At 42.6% G+C, this 25,490-nt stretch overlaps 3 protein-coding genes across 8 annotated transcripts; 1 reads left to right on the top strand and 2 right to left on the bottom strand.

The window, feature by feature from the left end:
- Positions 1 to 1,169: 1,169 nt before the first annotated feature.
- LOC116317860 lies at positions 1,170 to 4,868 on the bottom strand. 4 transcript variants are annotated; one of them, XM_039610214.1, is made up of 9 exons: positions 4,762 to 4,868; positions 4,497 to 4,614; positions 3,626 to 3,724; positions 3,240 to 3,435; positions 3,089 to 3,148; positions 2,748 to 2,879; positions 1,618 to 1,699; positions 1,348 to 1,522; positions 1,170 to 1,256 (listed from the first exon to the last, which is right to left on the bottom strand). In XM_039610214.1, the coding sequence occupies exons 2-9, from the start codon at positions 4,518 to 4,520 to the stop codon at positions 1,203 to 1,205; spliced, it is 822 nt and encodes a 273-aa protein (XP_039466148.1). In that variant the 5' UTR covers positions 4,521 to 4,614; positions 4,762 to 4,868; the 3' UTR covers positions 1,170 to 1,202. The 4 variants fall into 4 exon arrangements, with proteins under 4 accessions (XP_039466148.1, XP_039466149.1, XP_031592615.1 ...); XM_039610215.1 differs by lacking the exon at positions 4,762 to 4,868 and having other exon boundaries at positions 3,240 to 3,366; positions 4,497 to 4,663; XM_031736755.2 differs by lacking the exon at positions 4,762 to 4,868 and having other exon boundaries at positions 4,497 to 4,662.
- Positions 4,869 to 5,428: 560 nt separating this feature from the next.
- On the bottom strand, positions 5,429 to 8,133 carry nagk (N-acetylglucosamine kinase). 2 transcript variants are annotated; one of them, XM_031736766.2, is made up of 10 exons: positions 8,035 to 8,133; positions 7,545 to 7,629; positions 7,250 to 7,348; positions 7,016 to 7,157; positions 6,626 to 6,736; positions 6,441 to 6,553; positions 6,273 to 6,360; positions 6,087 to 6,184; positions 5,925 to 6,003; positions 5,429 to 5,817 (listed from the first exon to the last, which is right to left on the bottom strand). In XM_031736766.2, the coding sequence occupies exons 1-10, from the start codon at positions 8,061 to 8,063 to the stop codon at positions 5,615 to 5,617; spliced, it is 1,047 nt and encodes a 348-aa protein (XP_031592626.1). In that variant the 5' UTR covers positions 8,064 to 8,133; the 3' UTR covers positions 5,429 to 5,614. The 2 variants fall into 2 exon arrangements, with proteins under 2 accessions (XP_031592626.1, XP_039465354.1); XM_039609420.1 differs by lacking the exon at positions 8,035 to 8,133 and adding an exon at positions 7,776 to 7,876.
- Positions 8,134 to 9,947: 1,814 nt separating this feature from the next.
- On the top strand, positions 9,948 to 24,765 carry dok1b (docking protein 1b). Of its 2 annotated transcripts, none has more exons than XM_031736807.2 (5): positions 9,948 to 10,311; positions 19,912 to 20,232; positions 21,411 to 21,510; positions 21,615 to 21,787; positions 22,417 to 24,765. In XM_031736807.2, exons 1-5 carry the CDS (start codon positions 10,255 to 10,257, stop codon positions 23,773 to 23,775), a joined length of 2,010 nt encoding a protein of 669 aa, XP_031592667.1. In that variant the 5' UTR covers positions 9,948 to 10,254; the 3' UTR covers positions 23,776 to 24,765. The 2 variants fall into 2 exon arrangements, with proteins under 2 accessions (XP_031592667.1, XP_031592666.1); XM_031736806.2 differs by having other exon boundaries at positions 21,408 to 21,510.
- Positions 24,766 to 25,490: the final 725 nt, after the last annotated feature.

Raw genomic sequence — 25,490 nt, 5'->3', positions numbered from 1 at the left:
GATCTGAAAGCAGACTGGAGGAGTGACATCAGGATTATGTCTGCAGAAAAAGAGATGAAGGATTGGTTTTTGGTGACTATCCTGAAAATGAGCTCATGACTGTGTCGGTGCTCATTTCCAAAGCGAAACAGGAACAAAAGGAAGAGGATCGAAATGTTAACAGACTAGAGGAGCCTGAAATCCATGAATGTGAACGCCACAGACTGCAGATCCCTCGACTGGTGATGATGTGTGCTGATATGAAGGAGCAGAGATATATGGCCCCTGAAGTCACCACACCTTCTATATACAGCACCCAGGTGGAACCAAGGTCATTGCGCAGGGACGCTACTGTGTGCAGCAGTATGAGTTTGGATCATAAGAATGAAAAAGAGTATAATCTTTTAATGATACAAGTTTCCATATATGCTTAGAGGTGTATAATCGATTGTGTAGTGATAGGATGTGTGATCTTTAGTAGGCTGCAAAGGCTTTGTGTGCATTCCAGAGTGTTCTGGCATTCACACCGACATCCTGGGAGCATGGGAAAAGGGCATACCTTCTTTTATTGTTTTATGATAGGATAAACGTATCTATGTCTGTTTTAAGCTAAGTGCCTTTTGTTTAGATGAACTGTTGGACTTCCAGACCAGCAGGTTTAGGGAAGTCTGTATGGGGTCACACCCCCAACACACACACACACACACACACACACACACACACTGAACCAATATAAATAAAGACCAGGGCAGTGGCAGGGCATGAGTCTCGGAGCCCTCACTTCCGTGCGAGTGTTCTGCACCTGCCCTTGCTGCAAGTAAAAACTGTGTGTTTCTCCTCTCTGATTCGAAGCTGAAGAAGTGTCTTAGAATACATCTCTTGACACTTAAAACCCCCCCCAAAAACTAAGTAATTCATCCACCACAGCTGTGTGAACACTTAAGCCTCTGCCCAGCACGAGGATGCCAGCAAGTTCACAGCTTACCGTCTTCCTGCCAGCAGATGGTTTACTGCTACGTTGTGACTCGCTGTCAGCTTTTGTGTCCTCGGCGAGATAACCGAGACTCACGGACAAAAGCCTTGACCGCTATCTCACTTTTCTGCGGAGGTGTTTGGACAAAGCAGCTCTAAAACATTTCATACTAACATGCTGCACTTTAAGTCTAAATCAAAATACAAAAAATTCAACATTTTTTTCTGAATGATCTGTATTGAGTGAAGATTCAGACTGAGGACCAGTGACAAGGTGGGCGATCGGAGAAGGAATCCTGCTGAGTCTAGGTGGAAATACACAAGATAAAGGGACAGACATGAGAGTATAAACAGACTAAGGACAGGGCAAAAGCCTGCAAGTGTCAGGCTACTCACACAGAGCTTCCTTTGACCACTCTGTATCTTAGGGCCATAGTTGAACTGGTATTCTGTTTGCGGTAGCTTCCTCCTGGTCTCTGTGCAGTAAGTTGCTGGCTGTACGTGGGCTTGAGGCAGGGCGCTGCTCTGACAGATGGTTTTCAGCTCAAAGCACTCAGGTCCCCTTGCACAGCTGGGAGTAAGAAGAAAGGGGAGAAAGTGTCTGAAAATAGCACAGAGAGCGTGAGAGGACACGATGAAAAGGTGGAATTTGTGTCTGTGCCTCACCGGCTGCCCTGAGCTAAAGGGTTCTGGAGGGAGGAGGCGCTCAAACCCCATGAGAAGGCACTCTTATCCGAGTGTTGGTCATCTAAATGGGAAGTTTCAAAGCACATTCATTCAAATACAGCTTCCTCTGCAATTTAGAGACTATATTTCACACAATGACTCAACAACAGTAACAACAATGTACTTAGATTTTGTCTTATTGTCTGCATATATATTGTTTAACAGTCTAACTATAATAGCATATATGTAAATCTCTGGTTTTAGACTGGTTTAAAATACTATTTTGAAGAGTGTTTTTGAACTCTTGGGTGTGCATGGCATCATATAGCCCTGATTTGGTCGTCTCAGCCAAATGACCTGTTTAGGAGGGGCAGCCAATTAGAAGAAAGCTGGCTAAAAGAGAGGGTGAAGGGAGATAAACCTTCCTGTTTCACACAGTAGATGAACTGAGAGGTTACATCAAGTCCATCGTAGCATAAAGAATGATCATTTTGAACACTAAGTAGTGGTGATGGAAAATAGCCTAATAGGTTCTTTTGAAATTACAAAATTATTTTTTGTAAATTGAATTTCGCTTGTACACTTAAGCCCACAAACTAAGTGGGTTATACTCACAAGCTTTCATTAAAGCATCTACCCCATTGTCCATATTAAATGACTTAAATATAAGGCCGGCAAATACTCCAGTTCGGCCCACTGGATGGCTTTGGAAAATGTAGAGGAGAACATAAGTTTTGGACTTTTAACTGTATTTTCATGCATTTTAGAGCTTTTGCTACAAATACAGTAATAGATTTCTGTAATTTTGCACATTTAATAGTTACAATTTGAGCCTAAAAAGTCGTGGTTACAAATTTCTTTCATTTGCTACAGAAGAAATTCTGTATCACTTAGAAAAACTGGGGCATGAAGTTAAAATTGCACTTCTTTACTTATATCAAAACCTCAGAGATTAAATGTGTAGTTAAGCTTCTGTACACTGACACAAAGCGCAGTTTGACTGGCCTGGCACACATAAGATCAAAGTAACATGTATGTGAGTTTCACATCCCTGATTTATGGTCATAAAAATTATTAAAATTGTAACAATAATAGCACAAGTTCATGGGTTTTAGGGGAAGCTGTTCTACCTTTGTTTATGTCAACAGCAGACCAGCCTTGAGGAGGGCTGAGCAGGTGCTGCAGTCCGCTTTCTCTCAGTAAATTTCTTAGAAAATCATTACAGCTGGATGGACCGTCGGTGGAAGACAGCACAACCACACCTGAATGTGCACAAACAGAGAAAAGTGGGTGTCACTACATTCAGCCACGGATTCGGCTGCAGTTTGAAAACTCTACGAAACACCAACATGGGCTAATTTAGAAACCAGAACAACAAAGGCTTTGGTTTGACGGGTTTGTTACCTTCAGCTCAAGCACACAAACACCACATGAATCAAATCAAAGAACAACAAAAAAGAAGCAATCTAACCTCCCTTGTAGACAATCTCAGTCTTGGTATCGTTTGCCTCCTGCTGCTGCAACATGTTTGCTGTCAACAGAAGAAAGGTGTCTCTACACCTGCCGGCTACATGTTGAGTATGCATGTCTGCTTCAGAGAGAAACACACAAACAGTCCTTACCTTTCCCACCACATCCATCACAAACACGGCGCCGCTGACTTTCATCCTCTTGACCAACGAAGAGCTCAGTCCCCCTGGCAACTCCTGCATCCTGCGTCCAGTGTACCATCAGGGCGGAGCCAACATCCTGAGTTGCCACGGAAATGGAAGGTGTGAGGACGCCAAATGAAGACATGAAGGCAGAAGAAGGAGGAGGCTGGGGGACAAAGCACAGCATGTGAGGGCCTGTGGTGGTGCTACTGCTAATGGAAGGAGTTTTAAAACCAACAGCCGGCCCACGTGGCTTCAAGGTTATTCTTTCAAAACAACAAACAAAAGAAAATGGACATGTCGTGTGTTCATACGTGCACAAATCCATCCAACCTGTAGTGAAGGAGCTCGCTCACCTCATCTCTGGAGTTCAGATGTGGGTAGCGCTCCCTGACGGGTCCATAGTCCTTCTTGTAAGTGGTGAGAAATCTCCCTGCACTGTTGAAGCCATGAGTCTGGTCAGGGAAAAAAACAAAAACAAAACACAAACAGGCATTTTGGGGGGGGTTTAAACAGGAGTTAAGCTTGTTGTGATGGTCAGTCTGAGTGTATAATGTGAGCAAACCTGACATCCTGACAGAAACAAGAGCTTGTTCAGCCACAGTATGCAGGCTTCATATTTACTTTGTCACACACTTAAATACTCTATAACCATGATGTCCTGAACTTGATGACCTCCAGGTGTTAAAAGTATAAAATCACCTCATCACTAGAACTGATGCACTGATAACCACTGATGCAATAATGTAGGTAGATGCTGATTTTTATTGTTTGTTTTAAATCACATTTAACTCTGGATGCAACACTCCAAATTCGTCAAAAGACAAAGATAATAATTGTAGTTGTGGTTATATATCTGATAGACCTTATGCCAGCTTGTTTTGTGTTCACAGCTTGTTTGTGCTGCCCCCTGGTGGCCAAATACCAGAGCTGCAAGTAAGGATTTCAATATGCGTTTCTCAGTGTTATGAATTAAATAACAAGGATAAAGCAGAAGCCTTGGTGGGGTCTAACCACATTATTTAAAAGAAAAATAACCATTTGTTTGTCTGTTGTTTCCCACTGTTAGACAACTAAAATCGTCTCTTATTTCAAGTTGAAATAAAAGTTTTAGTCTAACTCTCTTTTTCTGTTTGACTTAAACCTGTGAATTTCAGTTGAAGAAAAGAAGACAAACAACAACATGTTGCTGCTGCACTCCAACTCCCCATCAAGCTACATATTTACCTTCCGGTGCTCTGATGTAAGCATGCTTGATGGTTTTTTTGGTTCCTCCTCGAGTAATCTTAGTGCTTCACCACTGTATTAAAGCCAAACTGAAGACTAAAGACCGTCCAGCGTGTCTCTGAGTGAAAGCCAGCAAAATGTTTTTAATTGAATTTGTTTATTCCACTGAATTCTACTGTGGAATTACAGCCAATTGGCACACACAGCTCCCTGCTTCAGGGGCTCAAATGTGACTGTAAGAAATTATTATTTTTTTAATACTTACTGTCATGTTTTAGGTACTTTTTTTTTTTTTTACTTTTCTTCTTCTATTGCTACATATTTGTCCTCAGGAGCTGGTTAAGGTGATCAAATCTGCGGCTCCCTAAAAAGTGGAATGCTCCACCTTTATATTAAAAAATCTCCTGGGTTGCTGTTTTCCATCTGCACTGTCACAAACAGGAACTCTTCCACCCCTGCTGCCTTCAGCGTCTGTGTTTTTTAATACTGCTGAGCTTGCCAATGCGCTTTTTTTTTTTTTTTTTAAATCAGGATGTACCTAACTGTAGGTCTGGCCTCGAAAAATGTTTGTTATTTGTTGGCCTGTTCCACTTTCATTGTGGTAGTTTCAGTTGTGGGTTTACAGCAACAGTTTCAAATTACACACCGGCATCAAAGTGCAGAGTGCAGAGGCCTCTCTGTGGAGCTTGCATGGTCTCCCAGTGTCTGCATGGGTTCTCTTGGGTAGTCAGATTCTCTTCCAAAGACACCGTTCGGCTGTTGGTTGATGCTAGATTGGCTGTAGGTGAGAATGTGAGTGTGGTTGTTCGCCTCTAAGTGTGACCTGCCTCAGTGTTCTAGATGTGACACTAAACTAGATGAAATTTAGGTAAACACAATGAAGGAAAGCCCACACCACTCAGTCTAAAATGATCCACAACAAAGCAAAGATCTTCTATAAATTCAACCTCATTTTTATTATAAATCACAAATGCAAATGAGCATTAAAAAGTCTTTACACAGTACGATAAAGGTAACATGAGCATACTGAGATCTGACTCTTTAGTGTCAAAATCAAGTGCAAAACAATCACGTTAAAAATTAAAAAACCAGCCGGCAAGTCTTCCCGCAACACATTCTCATGCGCTGCTGCTGAAGGTGTGTTGATAGAAGACTTTGGCATTGGCGGCATAATCCATGGCTATGGTAGCACCTGAATGCTGAGCTCCGAGGCTGGCGCCACCGAGCGCCGAGGACCGCTGCAAAATCAGAAGGCTGTAGCTGCGGAAATGACCCTTGTGCTTGTCAGATGATGCCAGTTTATCCAAGACTTCAGTGAAACCTGGGGAGAGACGGACAATCTCAGACTTCTTCAGGATAGAAGCTACCCAGGCAGAGGAAGTGGATAAGTTGAAGGGTTTCATGATGTGGGTCCAAGGAGACACTGACCTGGCTTCAGGAGCTCCCAGCTCTTCCACACCGAGCCCACACACAGGATTGGCAGGCCGAGGTCGCCGCTCAATAGTGGCTGTCAGGAAAATAAAAGAAGACGCGATTCAGAGAAACGTGATTACAAACAGGTGACGGCACGTGACTGTGTGGGTGTGTTACCTCTTGCGCTGCAGGTAGGACTGCTTCTACATGTTTTGCCAGGACTTGTCCAGCTTGAGCAAACACATGTCGACAGAGAGCGTCCCCCGCCTCGGCACCTTTAACACACATACACAAAGTTTGACTTTTACCTTACCGTTTAATCTTTCACTTTTCAAAGCAGACCAGGAAGTTACACCCTCCTACCTTCAGCCAACTTCTTGCAGAACCCTGCAAAATGAGACTTCTGGAAGTTTCTGTAGAGATGTGGCAGCATGCCCATCAGATCTGACACCTACGATAAGCAGAGTTTTACCCATTAGACGGTATCGCAGTGTATGTCAACACATCTCTCCGAACTTTTGGGACTCTGACCTGGAAGTACTCCTCCATGGCTTTTCTAACATGCGTGGTGTCGTGAGGAGGAGCGACCAGGTTGTCTTTGGCGTCGAACACCGTCTTCACAGCCAGATGAGCTATCCAGAAGGCTGGGAAGATGGACAGATAGCTCAGTCTGATCTATAAAGATATGAATAATTCACATATTCCGACATGGTTACCTGATCCCTCATCGCCCATCATGTGACCCCAGCCCCCACAGCCGATCTGCGAGCCATCAGGATTGACTAGTCTGCAGTTTGATCCGGTCCCTGATATCAGGACTATGCCCCCTGAAGACAAAGATCTTGATGATAACGCTGATATGCTGATACCATCAAGCCATAAAGCTCAGGGTCAGACAGTAAAGATGATACATAGCGCCACACCTAAAACAGTAAAGCATTAAACTGCGACCTGCTGTAACATTTTAGGCTAAGAGCAGCTCTTAAATACAAGTTAGGACAGTGTCATTGTGTTTGTTACATGAACACATTTATGGTTGGGGCAGCTCTGTCCTCCTGCTGAGGACTGACTGCTGTATGAAGAGAGAACAGAAAATGGCAGCTTACCGCGATTGCTGGCCGTGGCCATGGCACCGATGGCGTCTGTGGTGATGAAGTAACGTTCGCTGAGGCTGGGGAACCGCTCCTTCATGAGAGCAATGAGTTTGTCGATGGCATCCTTCTGTTCGCCTCCGCTCAGAGACATGCCCTGCGTACGGAGACGCACACAAATCAGATGTTAGGGCTCACATTATTTCAATCAGCCATCAGCAACCTGCACCGGCACACAGCTCGACTGACCAGCGAGTATAACGGCGTGCCTGGATCCAGCCCCGCCTCGGCCTTGGCTCTTTGGACCATGTCATCGATGGTTGAGATACATTTGTCCACTCCGACCAGCTGCGAGAGACAAAAAGTGTTGCAAAATAAATGGAACTTGCTACAGGAAATATAACACAATGTAACAATGTATTCACTCATAAGACAACTATAAAGACAGTCTATTTAATGTGCAAACCCCTCATCCGGCCACCATCTGCCCCCTCTTTCCCCTTTCCAAATTTCTCCACCTGCCTCCATCAGCACTTCTGCTCACCCAGTGGTTGGTGGATGGTCCCGCCGTCTCTGCCAACACCTTCCCATCCCCTGACAACAACACTGCTTTGGAGTGCGTTCCTCCACTAGAAAGGAAGTGACAAATACATGAACGAAGCTGCTAACCACCAAAGCAACTAGACATCACTATACAAGACCATTTTATGCATCTTCCCTGATAGAAACACACACACAATTTAAATAGATGCACAAACAAAAAGGCCCCACAAACCTCATTTAGACAAATACGTATTTATAGCATACTTAAAACAAACCCCTAAATGATGACATTTTAACTGACAGAAACAGCCCACAAAAGAGGAGAAGTAATCACGAGACACACATACACGCGCACAGCCGTTAGGAAAACTCGTCACTTTCTAAATTACCTAAAAACTTGAATAAATGCCTGCAATACACACAAGCCTTATGTGACACTTCATCACAATAAACTTGGAAGAGTTTTGCTGCTTATTTTAATTGATTCTCACCCCTCAACTCCGCCGAACACTCGCTCCATGTCTCAATTCCTGTTTTGGACCGGGCAACTGCGCAGATATCGCGAGAGCAGCGGGTGAACGCCCTCCAACCTGTAATTATGACAAATGACCAGTAGATGGCAGCAATGTCTTTCTATTTGAGAAATTCAGCAGCAGCCCATGGCTACATCGTGAAACAAACCAGGGGCCTTCAAGGAGACAGATGAGAAAACAATATCAGGAGGTAGAAAACGAACAAACACGTGATGTACGTCACAATTAGATTCACTACAGAGACGTTAAAAATAACATTTAGCAACAGCTCTTATCTCCCTTTAACAGTTACACGCGAGTGTTTGCATCCTGTAATGACTTACAGGACGGTACTATTAGAGAAGCTGCATTGGCCTGATAGTGGCATCATGCCTCTGTAATGAGTGCATAAAGAAAATATGCACTCCGCCAGCATGTGAGGCAGTCTGCTAAAGTTTAAATAATAAGATGTGATGCAGGAGTACAGGTTTTTTTGACCTGTGAAGGAACACGAGCCAGCAAAAAAACCCATTTTGCGTCTGAGTCATGGTTTAAACATCACGATTGAGAGATTTAGCGCCATTTGGCTGAAAACTGGGGCGCTGTGAGCCAGCAGGAGGCATCTGCAAAGCATTAATTTTGGGGGCCAGCTTCCCCTGCCAGCATAGCCTGCATCACTCACAATTCCTGTGATGTTTATGTAATTTAAGTATTTTTAAGTGCTAATCTTGAGCTCTCAGAAAGCTGGGTGGTTTGAAATGAACAGTAACAGTCGCTTGTAAATGTATTTATGAACTTTTTATGGGATTTAGTTTTGAACCAAAGCCCAAATTTGTGTAATTTCCCAAAAATACTCATCCCAAACTACTCATCTCTCCATATGAGTACATCATATTTTTAATGAGCCACTAAAGCTTTCTTTCACACATGTTACACAAGGTTGAGGAGGTGGGAGGAGGGAAGGAGAGGAGCGGCTCGGTGCGCGCACCACGCGCTGCTCACTCCTTCAGATGAAGGGAGTGAGCTGCGACAAGTATAACGCATTTAATACAATACCGGTTGTTACTTATTATTTCAAAATAAACGTGCGCTACGGGCGAAAAAACTCAGTTTAACAGTAAAACTCCTTCCCCCCCAAGTGAGAAAGCATGTATAAATATCCCCCGTGTTTTTTCACACTTCCATGAATAATGATTCTTCATGGCTAATGTTGATCTTCCATGTTCACAATAATCGACTTTACAGAGAAAGCTGGTAAATTGAGAAGTGAAATTTCCTGACTACGGATATTCTAGAGTTTCTTTTTTGGGGGGCTGGTGGATATCACTTTTAGAGGATCCTAGAATAAACATTTCCCCATTCCGGAGACTCGGCGGTTTCAAATTCACCATCAACATAAAGTACATTGTGAACTGATATGACAGCAAGATTTTCAGTAAAGCCTACTGTCATATGAGTTCAGCTCGTTTGTTTTACTTTGTGTAAACTAAAATAAAACTGTTTTAATTTCAAAACAATAATCATTTACACTTCTAATGAAGTATTCAACAAATATCTGATGCACTGCGGTGGGGGGAGCTGATAAGGACACAACTGGGTTCAGCAGGCTGTTCTCAAATAATTTTCACACTTTTAAGTGTAAAAACAAACAACAACAAAAAAACAAATACAAAAAATCCCCCCACCACCAACAGAAATTGTCTATATTTAATGATCTGAATATCTTTGGAACCTTTTCCACCCGCTGGAGAATCTACACACAACTACAGCAAACTTCTCTTGTGGTTTTTGCAACCATACCCATGAAGTCAAAAGTCATTATTCAGCGCTTTTATTGTGAAACCGATACCCGGAAGTGACGCGTTGTCGTATAAGCGCGGCTTTTCATTGGTCCATCTCTGCAGGAGGAGTGAGAAGCGACAGATAGTCAAAGCAGCCGACAACATTTGGACATTGTTTAAGTTTGTGAGGACTTCTCGGTGACAGTTTGGAACTTTTTCTTCTTTTTCTTCACCATGACACTGTTACCTGCGCGCGAGCGTCGCGATAAACACGGTTTAAGGGCTGTGGAGCGGAAGTGAGAGAAGAGAGAAGTTGTTGAGGGGGGGAAAGAAGAAAAAAAAGGTGATTCTCTTCTGTCAAGTTCAAGTCCAGTTTCATCTTTGTGGAGGACGGCGGGCTTTGGCGTTTTTGGGGGGCATGGACACCCACGTTAAGGAGGGACAGCTTTATGTGCAGCATCAAAAGTTTGGAAAGGTAAGACCCAGGAATAGAAAAGAAAAAAACGCTGTTTTTATTAATAAAATGTTGCGTTCACAGAAATAAAGGAAGTGCGTGTAGCCACAGCCAGTGTTATATTACAGGCAAATGAAACGAAGTGGTTGTACTTTAATAAGCCTGTAATAAACAAGTCATAACTTCTCTCTCTTATCTCAGCAGATATTATTTCCGTGTAATCTATTCAGGGTCACTAAAAGTAAAGAGAGCTGAAACTCAAACACACAAACTCCACTCTGTACTCAGCCAGTTTTGTGGATAGCTGCTGCTCATTATTGAGAAGCAAATAAAGCCTGTTAGGGGAAGAAAGAGGCACTAAAACTGTTGTGACAGCATTATGTTGTCATATTTTGATTTTTAAAAAATCACAACTAAGTGATGTTAACTTTGTACCTCCACCAGACTGAGGAGTTTTTTTGTACCTCGTGGCAAGTAAACAGAGCACTGGTGCAATTACAGGCCAGTGGCTTCAAAGATAATGGTACTGTACCTGCAGAAGGAGGAAGTCAGTGGCTGTGCCTTCAGTGATCTGGCCTTTTTTTGGTGTGGTGGTTTAGAGTAAAGGTGATGTGCATCAGTGTGCATGCAAATTCATCTCTGGGCTAAATGCAAGAACACATGAAACTAAAGTGAACTCAAGCTCCCCGAGTACTGTCAGGAAGGGAAGTTTGGTTGTGTGTGTGTGTGTGTGTGTGTTAGTGACAAGCTTTATGTGACTTTCCACAACAACCCATGATAAAAATGTGTTAAACCATTAAAGTAGAGTCGGAAACCAAATCTTTTTTCTACAACGATGGCAGTCTTTACTTTCACTTCAGCTCAGCTGTCTGTACTTGCTGTTTACACCATTTAAACTCGCTGTCAGCATGCAGACTTTGTGTCATCTCACAGCCACACACAGCCAGCAAGACTGGGCACAGCTACCTGTGTGTGTTTGTGCGCGTGCTGGTGTCAGCCCTCGGCCTCAGAGCACCACTGCATAGGAGCTGGGTTACTCTTTAAGATTTGTAAGAGGGTCTTTGTCTCTCCGTCTCTCTGTGGTCATATGACATGGACCAACAAAACATTCTGGCTCCATTTCCTGCCCTGGAATCAACACTTCACAATGCATATTCATACACCCAAAACACAGTTTCAATGCCTTTTATAGGCTGTTTTCAATAGAGCGTGATCAGACCTAAATCTTTCCATTTTCAAAAGCGAGGCGTTGTCTTTTACAGAGTGTCGAGGACCGAAGACCAGAAGTACCCTGAAGGGTATAAAGAAAGTATAAAAATTGAGCAGAATAGAACAGGAAGCAAAATGCTGGCTGATCTGAAAGTGTTGAAACTAGTGCGAGGTTTGGTGGGTGAATTATGCAACCGTTCGAGCTGTCAGTGGACAGGGTAGGACGTTCCCACGTGTATGGTCGGAAAATGTGACTTAAGAGTGAAATGGCAGTGTCCAACCCAAGTTTCTGTTTCACTCTGTTCTTCTTGTCGAACGTGAAGTAGACAGTAGACCGCATTTTATATTTAGCTATTTTCTAATCAGCTGTTTATTTCACTGATTAAATTAACTTGTTAATGTTTTTGTCCCATTTGGTAAATACGTGCTAGAGATAAAGGATTGAAACAAACAAACAAACACACTAACACACAAAAAAACTATTTTGTTTGAAGCTGAAAGATGCTGACAGCTCCTATTATCATCTGAGGGGTTTTTTCTGTCAACTTCAGGAAAAAAACTTCTTCATAGAGGACAGCTGCTTCCACAGGCTGGCTCCTTGTGATGGGTAAAATTTAATTAGAGAAAACTCTGCAGATCTGGCCCACTGTGGGCACTTTTATTTGACCAGTGTTGTAGATGCTGTGATGGCACTCGGGCGGCCATGCGCCCCATTTGCTGATCTGGTTGAAAAAAATAGGTCACACAATGATTTTTGTTTGGTATTCATTCATTTTATCATCAGTGCCAAGTCTTTACCAGAAGTAGCCCACATCCGCAAGCTAACCAGAATCTGCATCATCCTTCTATAACTTACAAGACAAATATTTCTGCTTTTCCTTTGATGCCACTCTGTGTTACAGCGGCATTCATAGGATCCAAAAATATGACATATTGCTTTGTTTTAACCAATCAGAAGCACATTTGAGCAATGCAGAGGTGTAAAACAGGGCAAATATTTGGGGTGATGCACCTGGCACCTTTATGTACACTGTAAATATCGTTTATTGGAAAGCCGTGTTTGAGATAAATATTTGGATTTAGAAATCTTGGGCCTGCAGATTGCAGTCCACTTTCATGCTGGAGCTGCAAAAAGCTTTGAGTTTGAAGAGTGCAGGTGTGGGCATGACGGTGCAGCTCTAAAGCCAGGAGCTAGCTGCCACTTGAACAGACGGGGTGTGTCGGAATGAAGTGGAATTACGTGCCCGGAGGCCACTACATTTATACAACAGTGATTCACGTCTGAAGGTCCTCGCAGTGGATTAATGGGTTTGTGTGTCAGATTGTCTGTATTTGCAGGTAGCACCTCAGTAGCTGCATCACATTTCTCGGAAAACAAACACCAAATCATTTGTAGTTTGAGGAAGTAACATACAGGAATGTGTGCAGTTTTCCTTGAATAGCCTGCAGGAATAATACAAAGTATTATGCTGGCAGTATTGAAAATCCCCATTTATGCATTAGATTTGATATTTTCCCCTCTTTGCATAATGATTTACTTTCATGTCCTCCTGATTTTACAAATACCTGATGTGTTTGGACCGAACTCTATAACTATAATGTGAGTATTTTAAAGTGTTAGTTCTGTAAATTTTAGCGAAATTTACAAAACATTTACTGCACTTTACACTGAGGTGACTGGAAGACACTTGGAGCAATTTCTTTGCGTACATTTTAATGTTGGGGTGCGGTCATTGTGCTTATCGTTTCCTGTTCTTATCAAGCCCTCATTCCCATTCAGTAACTTCGGGCACAACAGTTCTTCAGTGAGTTTGGTTCATATCTTGGCATAAAAAAACCCCAAAATAAAATCTTTTGTCACTTGGTTAGAACACAGAGAAAAGCTCAACGTCATTATTCTGATTTATTTCCGGTGCACTTTTCCCCCTTGCGTCCTTTAGTCAACAGGTCATCATGCTTTCAGTAAGCATTAATACTTCTATACAGGTATCGTGTTACAGCACAGTGACTTTTTCAGAATTGTTACCAACCCTAAAAATACGAATACTTGAAAACAGAACTACCCTTCTTCTGTTGACTAAAACGACCATAAAAATAAACCTTGTCATGGACTACGATATTACAGTATAGCTGTTTAATTTTGTAATAAAAGTAAGCTAAACAGTTTACCGTATGAACATTTAGGCACGCACAAAAGCCACATGTGGCGTTTACTAACAGTCTAACATTCTGACTCTGCGCATCAGAAATTCGGTACTCTTGCGGCTGGAAATGATTTGTTATATTTGACAGACTTCCTCCGAGACATACATTTCAGAAAGTCTTCACATTTCACAGCATTTTTTCTGGTCATTTGTTAATGTAAAGCCCATGCTGCACGCGCTCGCTGAAACAGGTAAAGAAAACTGAACATACAGCGTCTTAATAAGGACCTCATTCGCATGTTTGCACACGCTGGTGATGGTTGAGCTGACATGAAAGCTGGTAGCCATCCCTGTCAGGAGCAACTTGAGTAACATGTCATCGCTGATGCCAAGGATTGAACCACAGACCAAAAAATCCAACGTTTCCAGTTTCCAGGGAATACTTGTTGGTTTAAAGTGAATATATTTGAGAGTTGTTGTTTTATCTGGTAGTTAGCGCTAAGATAATGACGAGTTAACTGGTCATCAGAAATTTGTTAATAATAAGTCGTTTTTTATGCAGCAATTCCAACAAATCCACTGTTTCCAGGATCTTTAGATTTCCTGTTTGATCTTTTTGACTGCTTGTAATATTTTTAATATTTCTTGACATTTACAGACCAAATGATGATCATGAAAATTCTCGGAGGATTAATCGGTAATCAGAGCGCCTGTTCCTATTGGATCTGCTGGTCGATTTGGCTAAACTTAGACCTCAACTTCCACATTTTGCGACGACGTCATTGTTGAAAACCGTGTTGGCACTGAGAGCGACCTCTTACCTGTGTTACCTGATTTCACAGACATTATCATCGCCCTTAAAATCTCCACTCCACACATAGCTGTTTTTCCATACGGCGTGTGCATAATGGTATCAGCCTCACCGTGTAGTAGCGCAAATATAATTTGTGTCAAATCAGCAGATCGTTTGGGAGCGAGTAACGGAAAGCGTAAATGAACCGAACAGGCAGTTATTGCGGTTTGCTCAAATGTTATTTTCTCACATTAGTTTCACTCAAATCTGAGCTCATTGTGATTCACGTTTGGTTTTTGGGTCGAGAGAATCTGCAAACAGTTGAGAAAAGCTTGAGTTTATGGACACCACAGAGGACTGAGGTTAGGGCAGCAGACCTGTGGTCAGAGCAGTTGGCCATCTCCTTTTCTCTTATAAAACCTCTTACTCGTTTGTCTACCTTTTACATAAAGACACACATAAACAGAGAGCCCTCTGTTTTCCACCAGATTCCTTTTAGTGCATATTACCAACAACACACAGCATGATACAGACAAACTTTTATGCTTAAAGAAACACACACACACTGGCCCTGTATGTGCCACTGAGGTCTGTCTGTGGCCAGTAAGAGGGTGGTGAAGTGGGTTATTACACTGGTTTATTACAGACAAAGAGCATCACGTGTTCATGCAGCGACAGACTGGTTAAATGTATATCTACCTGCCTGAAAGCATCTGTCTGTATGCAAACACTTATTGTAATGACAGTTGGAAGGACAAGCAAATGAAACCCAAAGTTATGTAATCCTTACTGGAAACACAGTGGAATCTGTGGCATATAAACAAACAAAGCGTTGAATATGTGACAGAATTGCAAAATTCATTATTTTTTCCACCATTATGTTCAGTGCACAGCTACCTGAAGGAAAGAAGAAGACTTATATTATTATTATTACATTCTTCTTCTTCTTATTATTATATATTATACATACATACATATTATATTTCTTATACTACCCTAAAGTGGTAGTCAGTCATGAAAATGCTGAAAAGAGGGGAAATCTTTTCAGCCAATGTAAAGGGGAATGATACCTTGTGAGTTAAGTACTTCTTATTGATACACATTTTTAGATAATGCCCCTGACATGTAGATAAGTATGGGCCATGTGCTTCTCTTCAATTCTTCCAGCTCATGCAAACAGACAGGACATCACTGAGGAAGTTTCGCTCCTTCGCTCAGATACATCTCTTTTGCATAATTTCCACTCTGTGTAATAGTGGCTGATAACGGCCGGTTGCCTTATATGGAGCAGCTGTTTCACAGACAGACATAATACACACGCACACACAGTCGCACACCCGCACATGCTTTAAAGTCTCACATCCTTTTCATGTATACCACTGAATTACATCACATTGTAAGAAGGGCTGATCGCGGTCTGTGTGCGTGCATTCGCTTGTACGGTCCACGGCGAACATTCTCACACAGACCCACACACACACACACACAAGCGAACACATATATACACTGACACAGACCAGGATTCAGATGAAGGAAGCAAAGAGAATCCTGAGTTATGACAATCCCACACATTTCCTGTCCGTTTTGGCAGTTCATTTTAAAGGCTGCAGTGTGTGTCTGTGTGTGTGCGTGAAGGAATTTGGTAAAGCTGTCTTATTTAATGCGGGGACCTCTTTTATGGCTACATTTGACAGGGATATTAAGACATTTATTATGAACACATTTACCTCAAGGCCTTCAGAGGTTATCCAGCTCAGCTTTAACAGGAAACCTCAGAAAGACCAACTAAGGACCCTGTAGGTTGTAGATATACACAAACCCTGTTGCTATAGCTGTATCTGAAGCGTCATGCAAATATCATAATTCCACCTTTACATACTGAGTCACATGTTGATTATTTTCATGCAGCGAATGATAATGAAAAAGCCGTTAGGGCTTATTCAGTACGGCAAACTGATGGTTGACAGTAAATATGGGCAGAGCATTTACTGAAGTACAGTTAGGAAGTACTTCATTTCACTTGAGGTGCTCTATTTTATTTCTTCTTCTTTATCCTTTTAGTCCTTTATTTGTCAGTTACAGTTAAGTGTACTTCACCAGTATGTTATATACAAATATTTAGATGCAGTACTTTCAGTTTTGAGAGCTTTTACTGGTCCTAACAAGCATTTTCACTACATTTCCTTAAGTATAGCATACAAAGATTGTCTATTACAGTCTAATCAATGAATCCCAAAGAATCCACAAGCTGACGTAATTATTGGAGTTGGTGAATTTCTTAGCTGATACGCAAATAATAGTTGTAATATGAACTTTTAAAGTATTTCATGATTTACATCAATCTGACTGCTGGGCTAGTCTGCTGGCCTGAGCTCTATAGAGTCAAAATTATAACAATATAATAAAATAACAATATTTCAATGGACTTTACTAAAATGTTTCTGACGACATAGAAAAATAATATTTAACAGTGTTTTATTGATGTTCCCAGCTTGCAGGCAGCAAAATCAAATGAAGGACAGCATCCATGCTTCTTGTCCGATGAGCTGCTGTCTAACTAATTCAAAGCGTGAATCTATTGTAACAAGGTAACAGAAGCTTCAGCGTTAGGGAGCAACAGTAGTGACACAACAGAAGTCAAATGTAAAGTAAAATAAAAGTATCTTGGGTCAGGTTTTTTAACCTGCTGATTAAAGTCTTCCTTTTCCTCACTGTGACCACATCAGGAATTTCCATCCATCGTTTGCTTTTCCTGCCGTATAGAGTGCAGCCAACGATGCTCAGTTGAGTTAATTACTTTGGCCCACACATCAGCTGGTTCTATATCTCCTCCTTGCATGCCTCCGTAGCCTGTTTGTGCTTGATGGTGACTTTTTGCCTCAATTTGTTGTTTCTGCCTTCAGCTGAAGCAGTTTTCTTGTTGAATTTAGTTAAAGTTGCTCCTTTATTACCCTTAGCGTCAGACATATCTGTGCTTGTTTCAGTGCGTGCATGCTACACAAACGTAAACTTACATCATGTAAAAACTATACTGGTTTCATTTCCAGACAATATGATATGCTACACCAACTGTTTTAGCAAGTTTTGGATAGCTAGGAGATGTCCAAGCCAACACGTCCTTTTCTTTGTTTACTAACGCACACGAGTTCAAAATAAAGCTAAATTGTTGTCAGAATAGAGCTGATTACATATTTGGCAAATGGAAACTATGTTTTTCCTACTTGCTGCTTGGTCAAGACACTCAGAATATGAGAAGACTAGAAAGAGAAACAATAAATAATAACTTTAATTAGCATTAAAGGTCTTTAACGTGTCAGTAGGAAAAGCAGGTGTAAGTAAAATAGGAGTTGGCTGAATTCCTTCGAATCTCTTTAGCTTCTGGATCCTGTTATAATTCCTGTTGACTCACTCTCACACTTCTATGGAAGACAGCTGAATGACATGAAGCCACTGTAAATGGTTTTAACCCTTGTGTGTCTCCCAACATGACAAATGAATGTGCTGTGATAAAGTATTTATGTTAAGTTGCATATATCATGTCGTAATAAAGCTTTAACCCTTTAAATGGATGTCAGAAGTCACACACTGGGCTGTGGCTGCTGTTCCACTCAGCATTCAGGTTCTTTGAGCTTTAATTTTCTGATGTACTAAATAATGTTTTCGCTTCTTATCAGTGAAGTAGAACCTTTCCTGCCGTTGTAATTTTCATATTTCTCATTTACTTCTGTTCGCTGGATTTTCCCTGCTGGTCGAAGGACTTTAAAAACCCCTGACCTTCCCGTTACAAACTCAGCTGTCTGACTATCAGGCCTCGCTGAATGATTTAAGGGGAAAACACATAGACGCACTTTTTCAGGAGAAATGTCCACATATGACTAAAGAATAAAAAGCCTGGAGGAATTTTCTAAATAAAACAAGTTTGATTTATTGTGGTATCAGCTTCACGATAAACACTACTTTAGTCTACACTGTATTGACTACATGCAGCCGTACATGTCTTCATGTCTATTTTCAGCAGTGAACGCCGGGGCTCTTTTACACCTGCCGAGCTTCTCATTGTTCAGTGTCGGATCGCGTGTCACGTTGTTTGCTGCTGTCCCTGTTTGTGGAGGAAGAGATCATTGTTAGCTGTTGCTTCCTCACCGCTGGCCTCGGGGTAGAAATGATAAACCTGTCGCCAAATTTTGTCCGGGTCATTTTTTTATCCTGGGAGATAAAAGATAAAGCAGGCACATTTCTTTACACAGAAGGCACGTAAACCCAAAACATCCTCAATGAGATATTTATTTATTATTTTTATCCTAAAGTGATGTACAGATGCAGTCAGAGCTGGAGTAGTTAGGTTAAAATGAACTAACTGTTAAACCTCAAAAACTCATAGAATTATTTTAATATACTAAATTAATCTATGTGTAAACTCTAGATGACTAAATGCTTTTAAGATGACTTTTCTGTATGAGCAATGATGACTAATGCTGAGGTCTGCAACTGCTGCTGATTGAATGTAAAGGAAACAATGGCTTGTGCAACAGATCTGAGTTAAACTGCACTGGAGTCATCACCACATGCCTCCTACATTAAGCCTCAGACAGCAGAGCAGCAGAGTAACAGAACAGCCTGGAAATCTCATTTTGACTCAGAATTTCTGAATCTTAACTTTACTCTTCATCAATTTTTAATCATTTGTGGACAATTTTGTGTTCCCCTCTACTGCTATCAGATCAAACCACACACAAATGGCTTTTAGCTCGTTCGACAGACAATAACAGGATAATGTAAATCATATCTTTTGTTTCAATTCAAATTCACTTTTTTCTACCCTTTCAGCCTGTCCACCCACTTAGGCAACTTTCAGGTTTAGTTTAAACTCAGCCTACTTGTCTGATCGCTACATGGAAGACAAACTTGTGTTTCTAAAGATTTGTACTGTAAAGTGAACAATATCAGTAAAACTTCGAAAATAAAAACTATGACAGAAGTGTTCAGAAGAAAGTAAACATTACACACCCTGTACTTGAAATATGACCTAACCTAAGAATGTGTAACCTCCTCACACGTTTTGCAGTGACAATAATTTGTATTTGGAGTCATGCTTCTATCCACATGGCAATATTTGTCAAGGTTTCCTGTAACAACTGATTTGGTCTTCACAACTAATGTAAGAAATGCATGGTTAGAGTGTGCAGCAGCCTAAACAGCTTTTTGGCTGACCTGATTTATTAGTGGTCCAGTATTTTAGACCGATATTTCCCAGTCTACCTATATCAGCATTTATAACCATCAGTAAATGAAAATTTAAAAAAGTAAAGAAAAGGCAGAAGAAACACCCTTGAACCATGTTATGAGTTTTTGTGACATACTCTGCAGCTTCCCTCTTTGTCGCTGCAAAAAAACCAGTCAGGTGAAAGGTGCTAAAACGCTTCTCTCAGTTTTAGCTACAATAATGTTTACTGATTTTTCTCGTTACTTCCACAGAAATGGAAGAAGAACTGGTTCGTCCTCTACCCTGCCAGCCAAAATGGCATCGCCCGCCTCGAGTTCTTCGACGCTCCTGGTGGTGGAGGTGGAGGTGGCGGAGGCACCATAGGCGGGTCCAATGAGAAGACCAGGAAGCTGGACAAGAAGATCATTCGCTTGTCCGAGTGCATTTCCATCCTGCCTGCACTGACAGAGAGCTGTCCCAAAGACAACATGGCAGCGTTTTGTGTGGAAACAAATGATAAGACGCACGTGTTTTCAGCAGAAAAGACTGTTGCCAAGGATTGGATGGATACCATGTGCGACATTGCATTTCAGGTATTTTTATAGTTTTTAAAGACTCCTACACCTGCTAATTAGTACTAAATAATATACAAATAAAATACTGGACTTGACTAACCATACAGGTTTTATAGTGAAAAGCTCAGTCATTCCTATAAGCGGCTGTGAAGCCTAGCAGACAGCTAGCAGCTAAAGTCACCTAGCCTGCAACACCTTTTTGTTGCAGGCCTCAAAACGTTTCATTTGTCTTAAATGAACTTGGTCATTTTAACATGGGCGCCTACCGACTCACGTTAGTAACCAGCCTCATGTGGACGTTAGAAAGTTGCAGATTTTCGCACTTCTCCACCGACTTTATTTTTCAGTGCTGTAGGCTGATGCTCGGTTTGCTATAGGAAGCAGAGTTTGCAGTGTGTGACTAATAACAGGGTGGATGTGTGTGTTTTTTAAGGCTTCCTGTGTGTCTTTTTTAATGTCTTTATCTCTTGTTGTATCTACAATATGTTTCTTTGCACCTAGCTTCTCTGCTCTGTAGTCTACAAGTCTAAACGTGACCACAAATATCTGCACAAATTTAATGAAAAAGCGGATTTAGTGCAATGTGGACTTTTCTTTTTGTTTGTGCGTGAGTCTTCCAAATTTTCCCACATGCCCTTGGAGTGTCTATGTAGGCCGCAGCTTATACCATGTGAGCGCCTACACACATATACACAAACATGAACATAGCAGATATTTGCAGAAAGGAAGCCAGAGGGAGTTTCCAGGAGGAAGACTGCACACTCAGCCTCTCTAACACTTTACTCTTTTCTCTTCTCACTCTTTTTACTTGGTCCTTCACGTCTGCTGTGTTTATATGAAATTCAGTGTAATTCAGCTTTATTTATATAGCACCAAATCACAACAATAGTCGCCTCAAGGTGCTTTACATTGTTAGGTAAAAACCCTGCGATAACACAGAGAAAAACCCGACAGTCAGACAAGTCACTATGAGCAAGCACTTGGCGACGATAGGAAGGAAAAACTCCCTTTTAACAGGAAGAAACCGTCGGCAGAACCAGGCCAGGGAGGGGCGGCCATCTGCCGTGAGCGGTTGAGGTTGATAAGAGGGAAACGGGACAAAATGTGCGACACATAGCTTACATATGTTTATGTGTACATTCTGTGACTATCCTAATTTAGTGTCTGGTTGTCTGTTGTGTTTATGTGACCAGCAGGGCGGAAGTGGCAGCAGTAACAGCGGTGCTGTAGACTCTAATGGAGGACCCAAGGACCTGCAGATGGCCGAGAACCTCATCTACTACTCCAGAGAGGAGGGTAAGTCACAAAGCAGTCCAGTCTTTTGGGCTCAGGGGTTAATCTAATCCAGCCAGATATTTTCTAGAAGATTTATGAAAAAAATTGCTCTTATTTTGTTGCAGTGAACGAGTTCTGGGTAACCATTCAACGGACCGAGGCCTCAGAGCGTTGTGGGCTTGCGGGCAACTACTGGCTGAAAGCTGAAAGCGATGTCTTGATCTTGAAGGAGCCAAAGACCAAGAGGCATGTTCTGGTGTGGCCCTACAAGCTGCTGAGGAGATACGGCAGGGACAGGGTGAGTGAAATATACTCTGATAGGCAGAAAAACGATCAGAGCAACAGAGAAATGGCTAAAATCTCCTCAGGTCATCAAAACATGTTGATGTCTGACAAACTTGGAAAGGATGTGTGTTGTCCTAAGTTTAAACCCACGGCGCACAACTGATTATACGTAGGAAGTGAAAACAATGACAGCGCGTATACATGTGGTTTGAGCCTCAGCGTCACCAAATATATTTAGGGTCCGACTCTGTGGTTGTTTTGTGTCACTTAGATGCTTCAAAGCTCAAGATCAGGACTTAAAATTAGCAGATGACCTTTAAAAGAGGCTGTTTACTTTGTCTACTCATGATGTTTATGTTTAAGTATCGATGCCATCGCTGGTGCGGGTTGGAAGGGAAACAGATAATGACTTTCAACTTTCTGCCTCAATTAGAATTTGGATGTAAATTTATTATTCAGATCTAATCAGAAAACTTGAAAATGAAGTGAAGTTCACTAGAAAAAGGAAGTGCTGGGACTTGTGTGACTAGCTTCTGTTGCTTCTGTTTCATTTTGAAATTTGTTCAATGCCTTCTGTAACAGACACACTTAACTCTAAATCTTAGATGAAACTCAATTAACCATTTTTTTTTCTTTTTCCAGGTCATGTTTTCATTCGAGGCGGGCCGACGGTGCGACTCAGGCCCCGGCACCTTCACCTTTGAGACCAAACAAGGGAACGAGATCTTCATACTGGTCGACCAGGCGATCCAGTCGCAGAAAGCTTTAGCTGAAGAGCGCCGCCTCAGCAGCCCTTTGAACTCTGAATCAGACTGCCCGGCATCGCTTCAACATCTCCGCAATACCATTTCGGCCAGCATGGCGACGGGAAGTGGCGACAGCAGCAGCTGCAGCAGTCGCGAGGCCGACGGTGATTCGGGCGGGAGCAAACCAGGCTCGGCTGACGGCGTGCTCGGAAAGAGAGACGGAGGAGACGGAGGAAGGGTGCAAGGAGGTGGAACGGCACTTAAAGGGAGGAGTTTACCAGAGCCTCCAGGGATGTTGGGGGTTTTGGGAGGTGCAGCGACACCTCCGCGGTCTCCCAAAGGACATGTGGGCAAAGGTGTGTGCTTAACTGATGAAAGCGCAGGCCTTTATTCTGAACCGGCTGATTCAGTCCGTTTGCCTCTGCAAAGCGCTGATTGTCTCTATTCTGACCCGGTGGACAGCATCAAGGGTCAGAACCCAACCAGCAGCCCATCCACAGCCAACGCTCCAGTGCCCACTCCACGCCAAAGACCAGTAGGCGACGATTCCGTGGGAGGGGGCGGGGATCACCCGTCAGGCAGTAACCACAGGAAGCACCCAGATCTGTACTCGCATGTGTACGATCAGATCACTATGGATCTGAACGCACTGAGTCTGAACGGGGGTGTTGGGAAAGGACGAGGGGGAGGACGGGCGTTGAACACTAGCAGGCGACCCCCAGGAGGTAACGCAGAAGGAGCTCCGTCACCTCCTGCCTCTTCCCAGGAGCACATATATGACGAACCAGAGGGTCGTGCAAAAGGAAGCATACCTGCTAGCTTAGGAATGCTTATTTATGACAAGGCTCACGCAGAGCCTCACAGCCAGAGGAGACAAGAGGACACGGTGACCCCATCAGGACAGGAGGGGAAGCAGCCTCAGAGACAATCCCCTCCCCAGTTCGGCCAGGGCCGTGGCACACCACAGCCTCCGACGCCGCGGTTCCCCAAGCCCCTTACCGCTCCCAAGCCAGGCAGGGGTGGTTTCGCTCGTAAGGAGCCAGTTCCTCTGCCCCCTGGAAAAGGAGGTCCCGGCAATAATGTGAACAACAACAACAACATTTGGGGTGGTGGTGGTAGTGGAGACGGGGGGAAAGTGGTATACAGCAGAGTATCAAAATCTAAGGCTCCAGCTACTGCTATGTGGTACAGCCAGCATCAACAAGCACGGCTGAGAGCACCCGATATCATTTATGACAACCTGGGAGATATTTGACACGAATCGCTTTTTTCAAAGAGGTAAGATGACGCTGAAAGAGTAATTTTTGGTCAGTGCCTGCGATCTTTTCCAAAGGACTGAGTGCATTTCGCATTTCTTCCGGCGGCAGACTGGAATAATGATTTGAGACAGCGGATTAGCTCACAGCCATGAGAAAACCACAACATGGCTGCATTTTTTTAAACATGCAGTGCAGCTATAGCAGGGCCACCCTGCGCTTGTGTGTGTTCCAGAAAGAGCGAGTGAGTGTTTGCCTGGTCAAACCCATAATTGGTGTACCCAAGCCACAGTGTGGTCAAAGCCAGCCACTTCATTTGAACGAACACACACACACACACGCACACATAAAGGAACCGAATGGATGTGCCAACAAGAGCCTCTGCCTACGGGCTTGACTTGAAGACGCTGGGAGAGTGGCTTGGCTCTTCTTTTCTCATCCGCTGTGGCTGCGAATTGACCGAAGAACATGTTTTTTTGCACTGCTGCTTTCTCCGTTTCTCTGAAATGCGAGACGGCTTGACGGACACAAGTCATTGTTTGACAGTGAGATGAGGGACGCACCAAAAGGAACCAGTCATTTTCTGTTTGTGTTTTCCGGGCTGATTTATTCTCTCAAATCTCACCAAAATGGGAAGATGAATTTTTTCAGGCGAGGACACTAATATGAGATGTGGTCGCACTGGAAGAGCCGCTGTTTAAAAAAAAAAAAAAAAAAGGAAAAAAAATAGTAGCTGATTTAGTGAAGCCTGAAAAGTGGAACTGTTAAGACTGCTTCAGAATCGATGAAACAATCTCGTGGCCATTAAATCACAACCTCCTGCACAAGTTTAATATTTGTTAAAATCCTGTATATTTCTGTGTTTTCACAAACTAAATATGAAACTAATCAGTCCTCTGCAGTGTAATAAGTATGTGTGTGTATGTGTCCAAAACAGCTGTGCTGTCTGTAAATATAACTAATAATAAAAGTGGCTCTACAAATTTAAACGATTTCTTCAAAGTCACTTCTTTAAACAAGTTTCTCGATTACCACCCCGCTCTCCTTGTCCTGCCAGGAGCCAATCAGACGCTTAAAAGACTTTTCTGTTCTGGACCAAAACAGGACAGCGAAGCGGTCTGACCTCATCCTCCACTTCTCTCCTGCTGCCACGCTCTGTTTTTGTTTCTGTTGGTTTCCAGCCACTTAATCACACCATTAAAGCCCAGCCTCGAAAAAAAAAAAAAGTACGAAAAGCACAAAGACGTCCTTTCTTACTTTCTTCCTTCCTTTCTCCATCTCTGCTTTAATTCTGTTGTCCGGTTGCTCTGGTGACAGTTAAAACGGTGGCTGGTTTGTGTCGGACACGCTGTGCATTTTAACTGCTGAGAGATACCGTAAGAGGACGGCGGGCACACGAGATGTGAATGGGAAGATTTGAGGGTTTCTTCTGAGCTGAGGGTGACAAAACAGTCGGAACAAAGAGATTTAAAGACGGAGGGGGAAAAAAAAAGAAATGCTGACATGATGAATGCTGGCCTGGATGAGCCAAGCTGTGTCTGGTTGGCTTGCAAACAGGTACAGGCTGTTCTCTTTGCAGCCACTGCTGCTATTTATCCCCTTCATCCTTCTTTATCCCTCTTTTTTTATTCCCTCACCTGCTGCTGGAGTAATTGGATTACATATTGAAAGTAAATTTCCCAACTTCTCTAACACTCCTTCTTCTTTCAGACAG

The sequence above is a fragment of the Oreochromis aureus genome, linkage group 3 (genome assembly GCF_013358895.1).
Source record: "Oreochromis aureus strain Israel breed Guangdong linkage group 3, ZZ_aureus, whole genome shotgun sequence".
In the NCBI taxonomy this organism is placed as follows: domain Eukaryota; kingdom Metazoa; phylum Chordata; class Actinopteri; order Cichliformes; family Cichlidae; genus Oreochromis; species Oreochromis aureus.
This window is presented reverse-complemented; position numbering and strand designations above follow the sequence as displayed.

What these genes read in the sequence shown, in the direction of transcription:
- LOC116317860 (XM_039610214.1), bottom strand. Translation starts at nt 4,520, where the DNA reads ATGCTTACATCAGAGCACCGGAAG. An exon ending in CCTTTAGCTCAGGGCAGCCG is followed by an intron (nt 1,523 to 1,617) that starts GTGAGGCACAGA and finishes TCTTACTCCCAG; the next exon opens with CTGTGCAAGGGGACCTGAGT. An exon ending in GTGGTCAAAGGAAGCTCTGT is followed by an intron (nt 1,257 to 1,347) that starts GTGAGTAGCCTG and finishes ATTTCCACCTAG; the next exon opens with ACTCAGCAGGATTCCTTCTC.
- nagk (XM_031736766.2), bottom strand. Translation starts at nt 8,063, where the DNA reads ATGGAGCGAGTGTTCGGCGGAGTTGAGGG. An exon ending in GCACGCCGTTATACTCGCTG is followed by an intron (nt 7,158 to 7,249) that starts GTCAGTCGAGCT and finishes CTCCGTACGCAG; the next exon opens with GGCATGTCTCTGAGCGGAGG. An exon ending in GGCCACGGCCAGCAATCGCG is followed by an intron (nt 6,737 to 7,015) that starts GTAAGCTGCCAT and finishes CTTTGTCTTCAG; the next exon opens with GGGGCATAGTCCTGATATCA.
- dok1b (XM_031736806.2), top strand. Translation starts at nt 10,255, where the DNA reads ATGGACACCCACGTTAAGGAGGGACAGCTTTATGTGCAGCATCAAAAG. An exon ending in AGCATCAAAAGTTTGGAAAG is followed by an intron (nt 10,312 to 19,911) that starts GTAAGACCCAGG and finishes TTACTTCCACAG; the next exon opens with AAATGGAAGAAGAACTGGTT. An exon ending in TGTGCGACATTGCATTTCAG is followed by an intron (nt 20,233 to 21,407) that starts GTATTTTTATAG and finishes TTATGTGACCAG; the next exon opens with CAGGGCGGAAGTGGCAGCAG.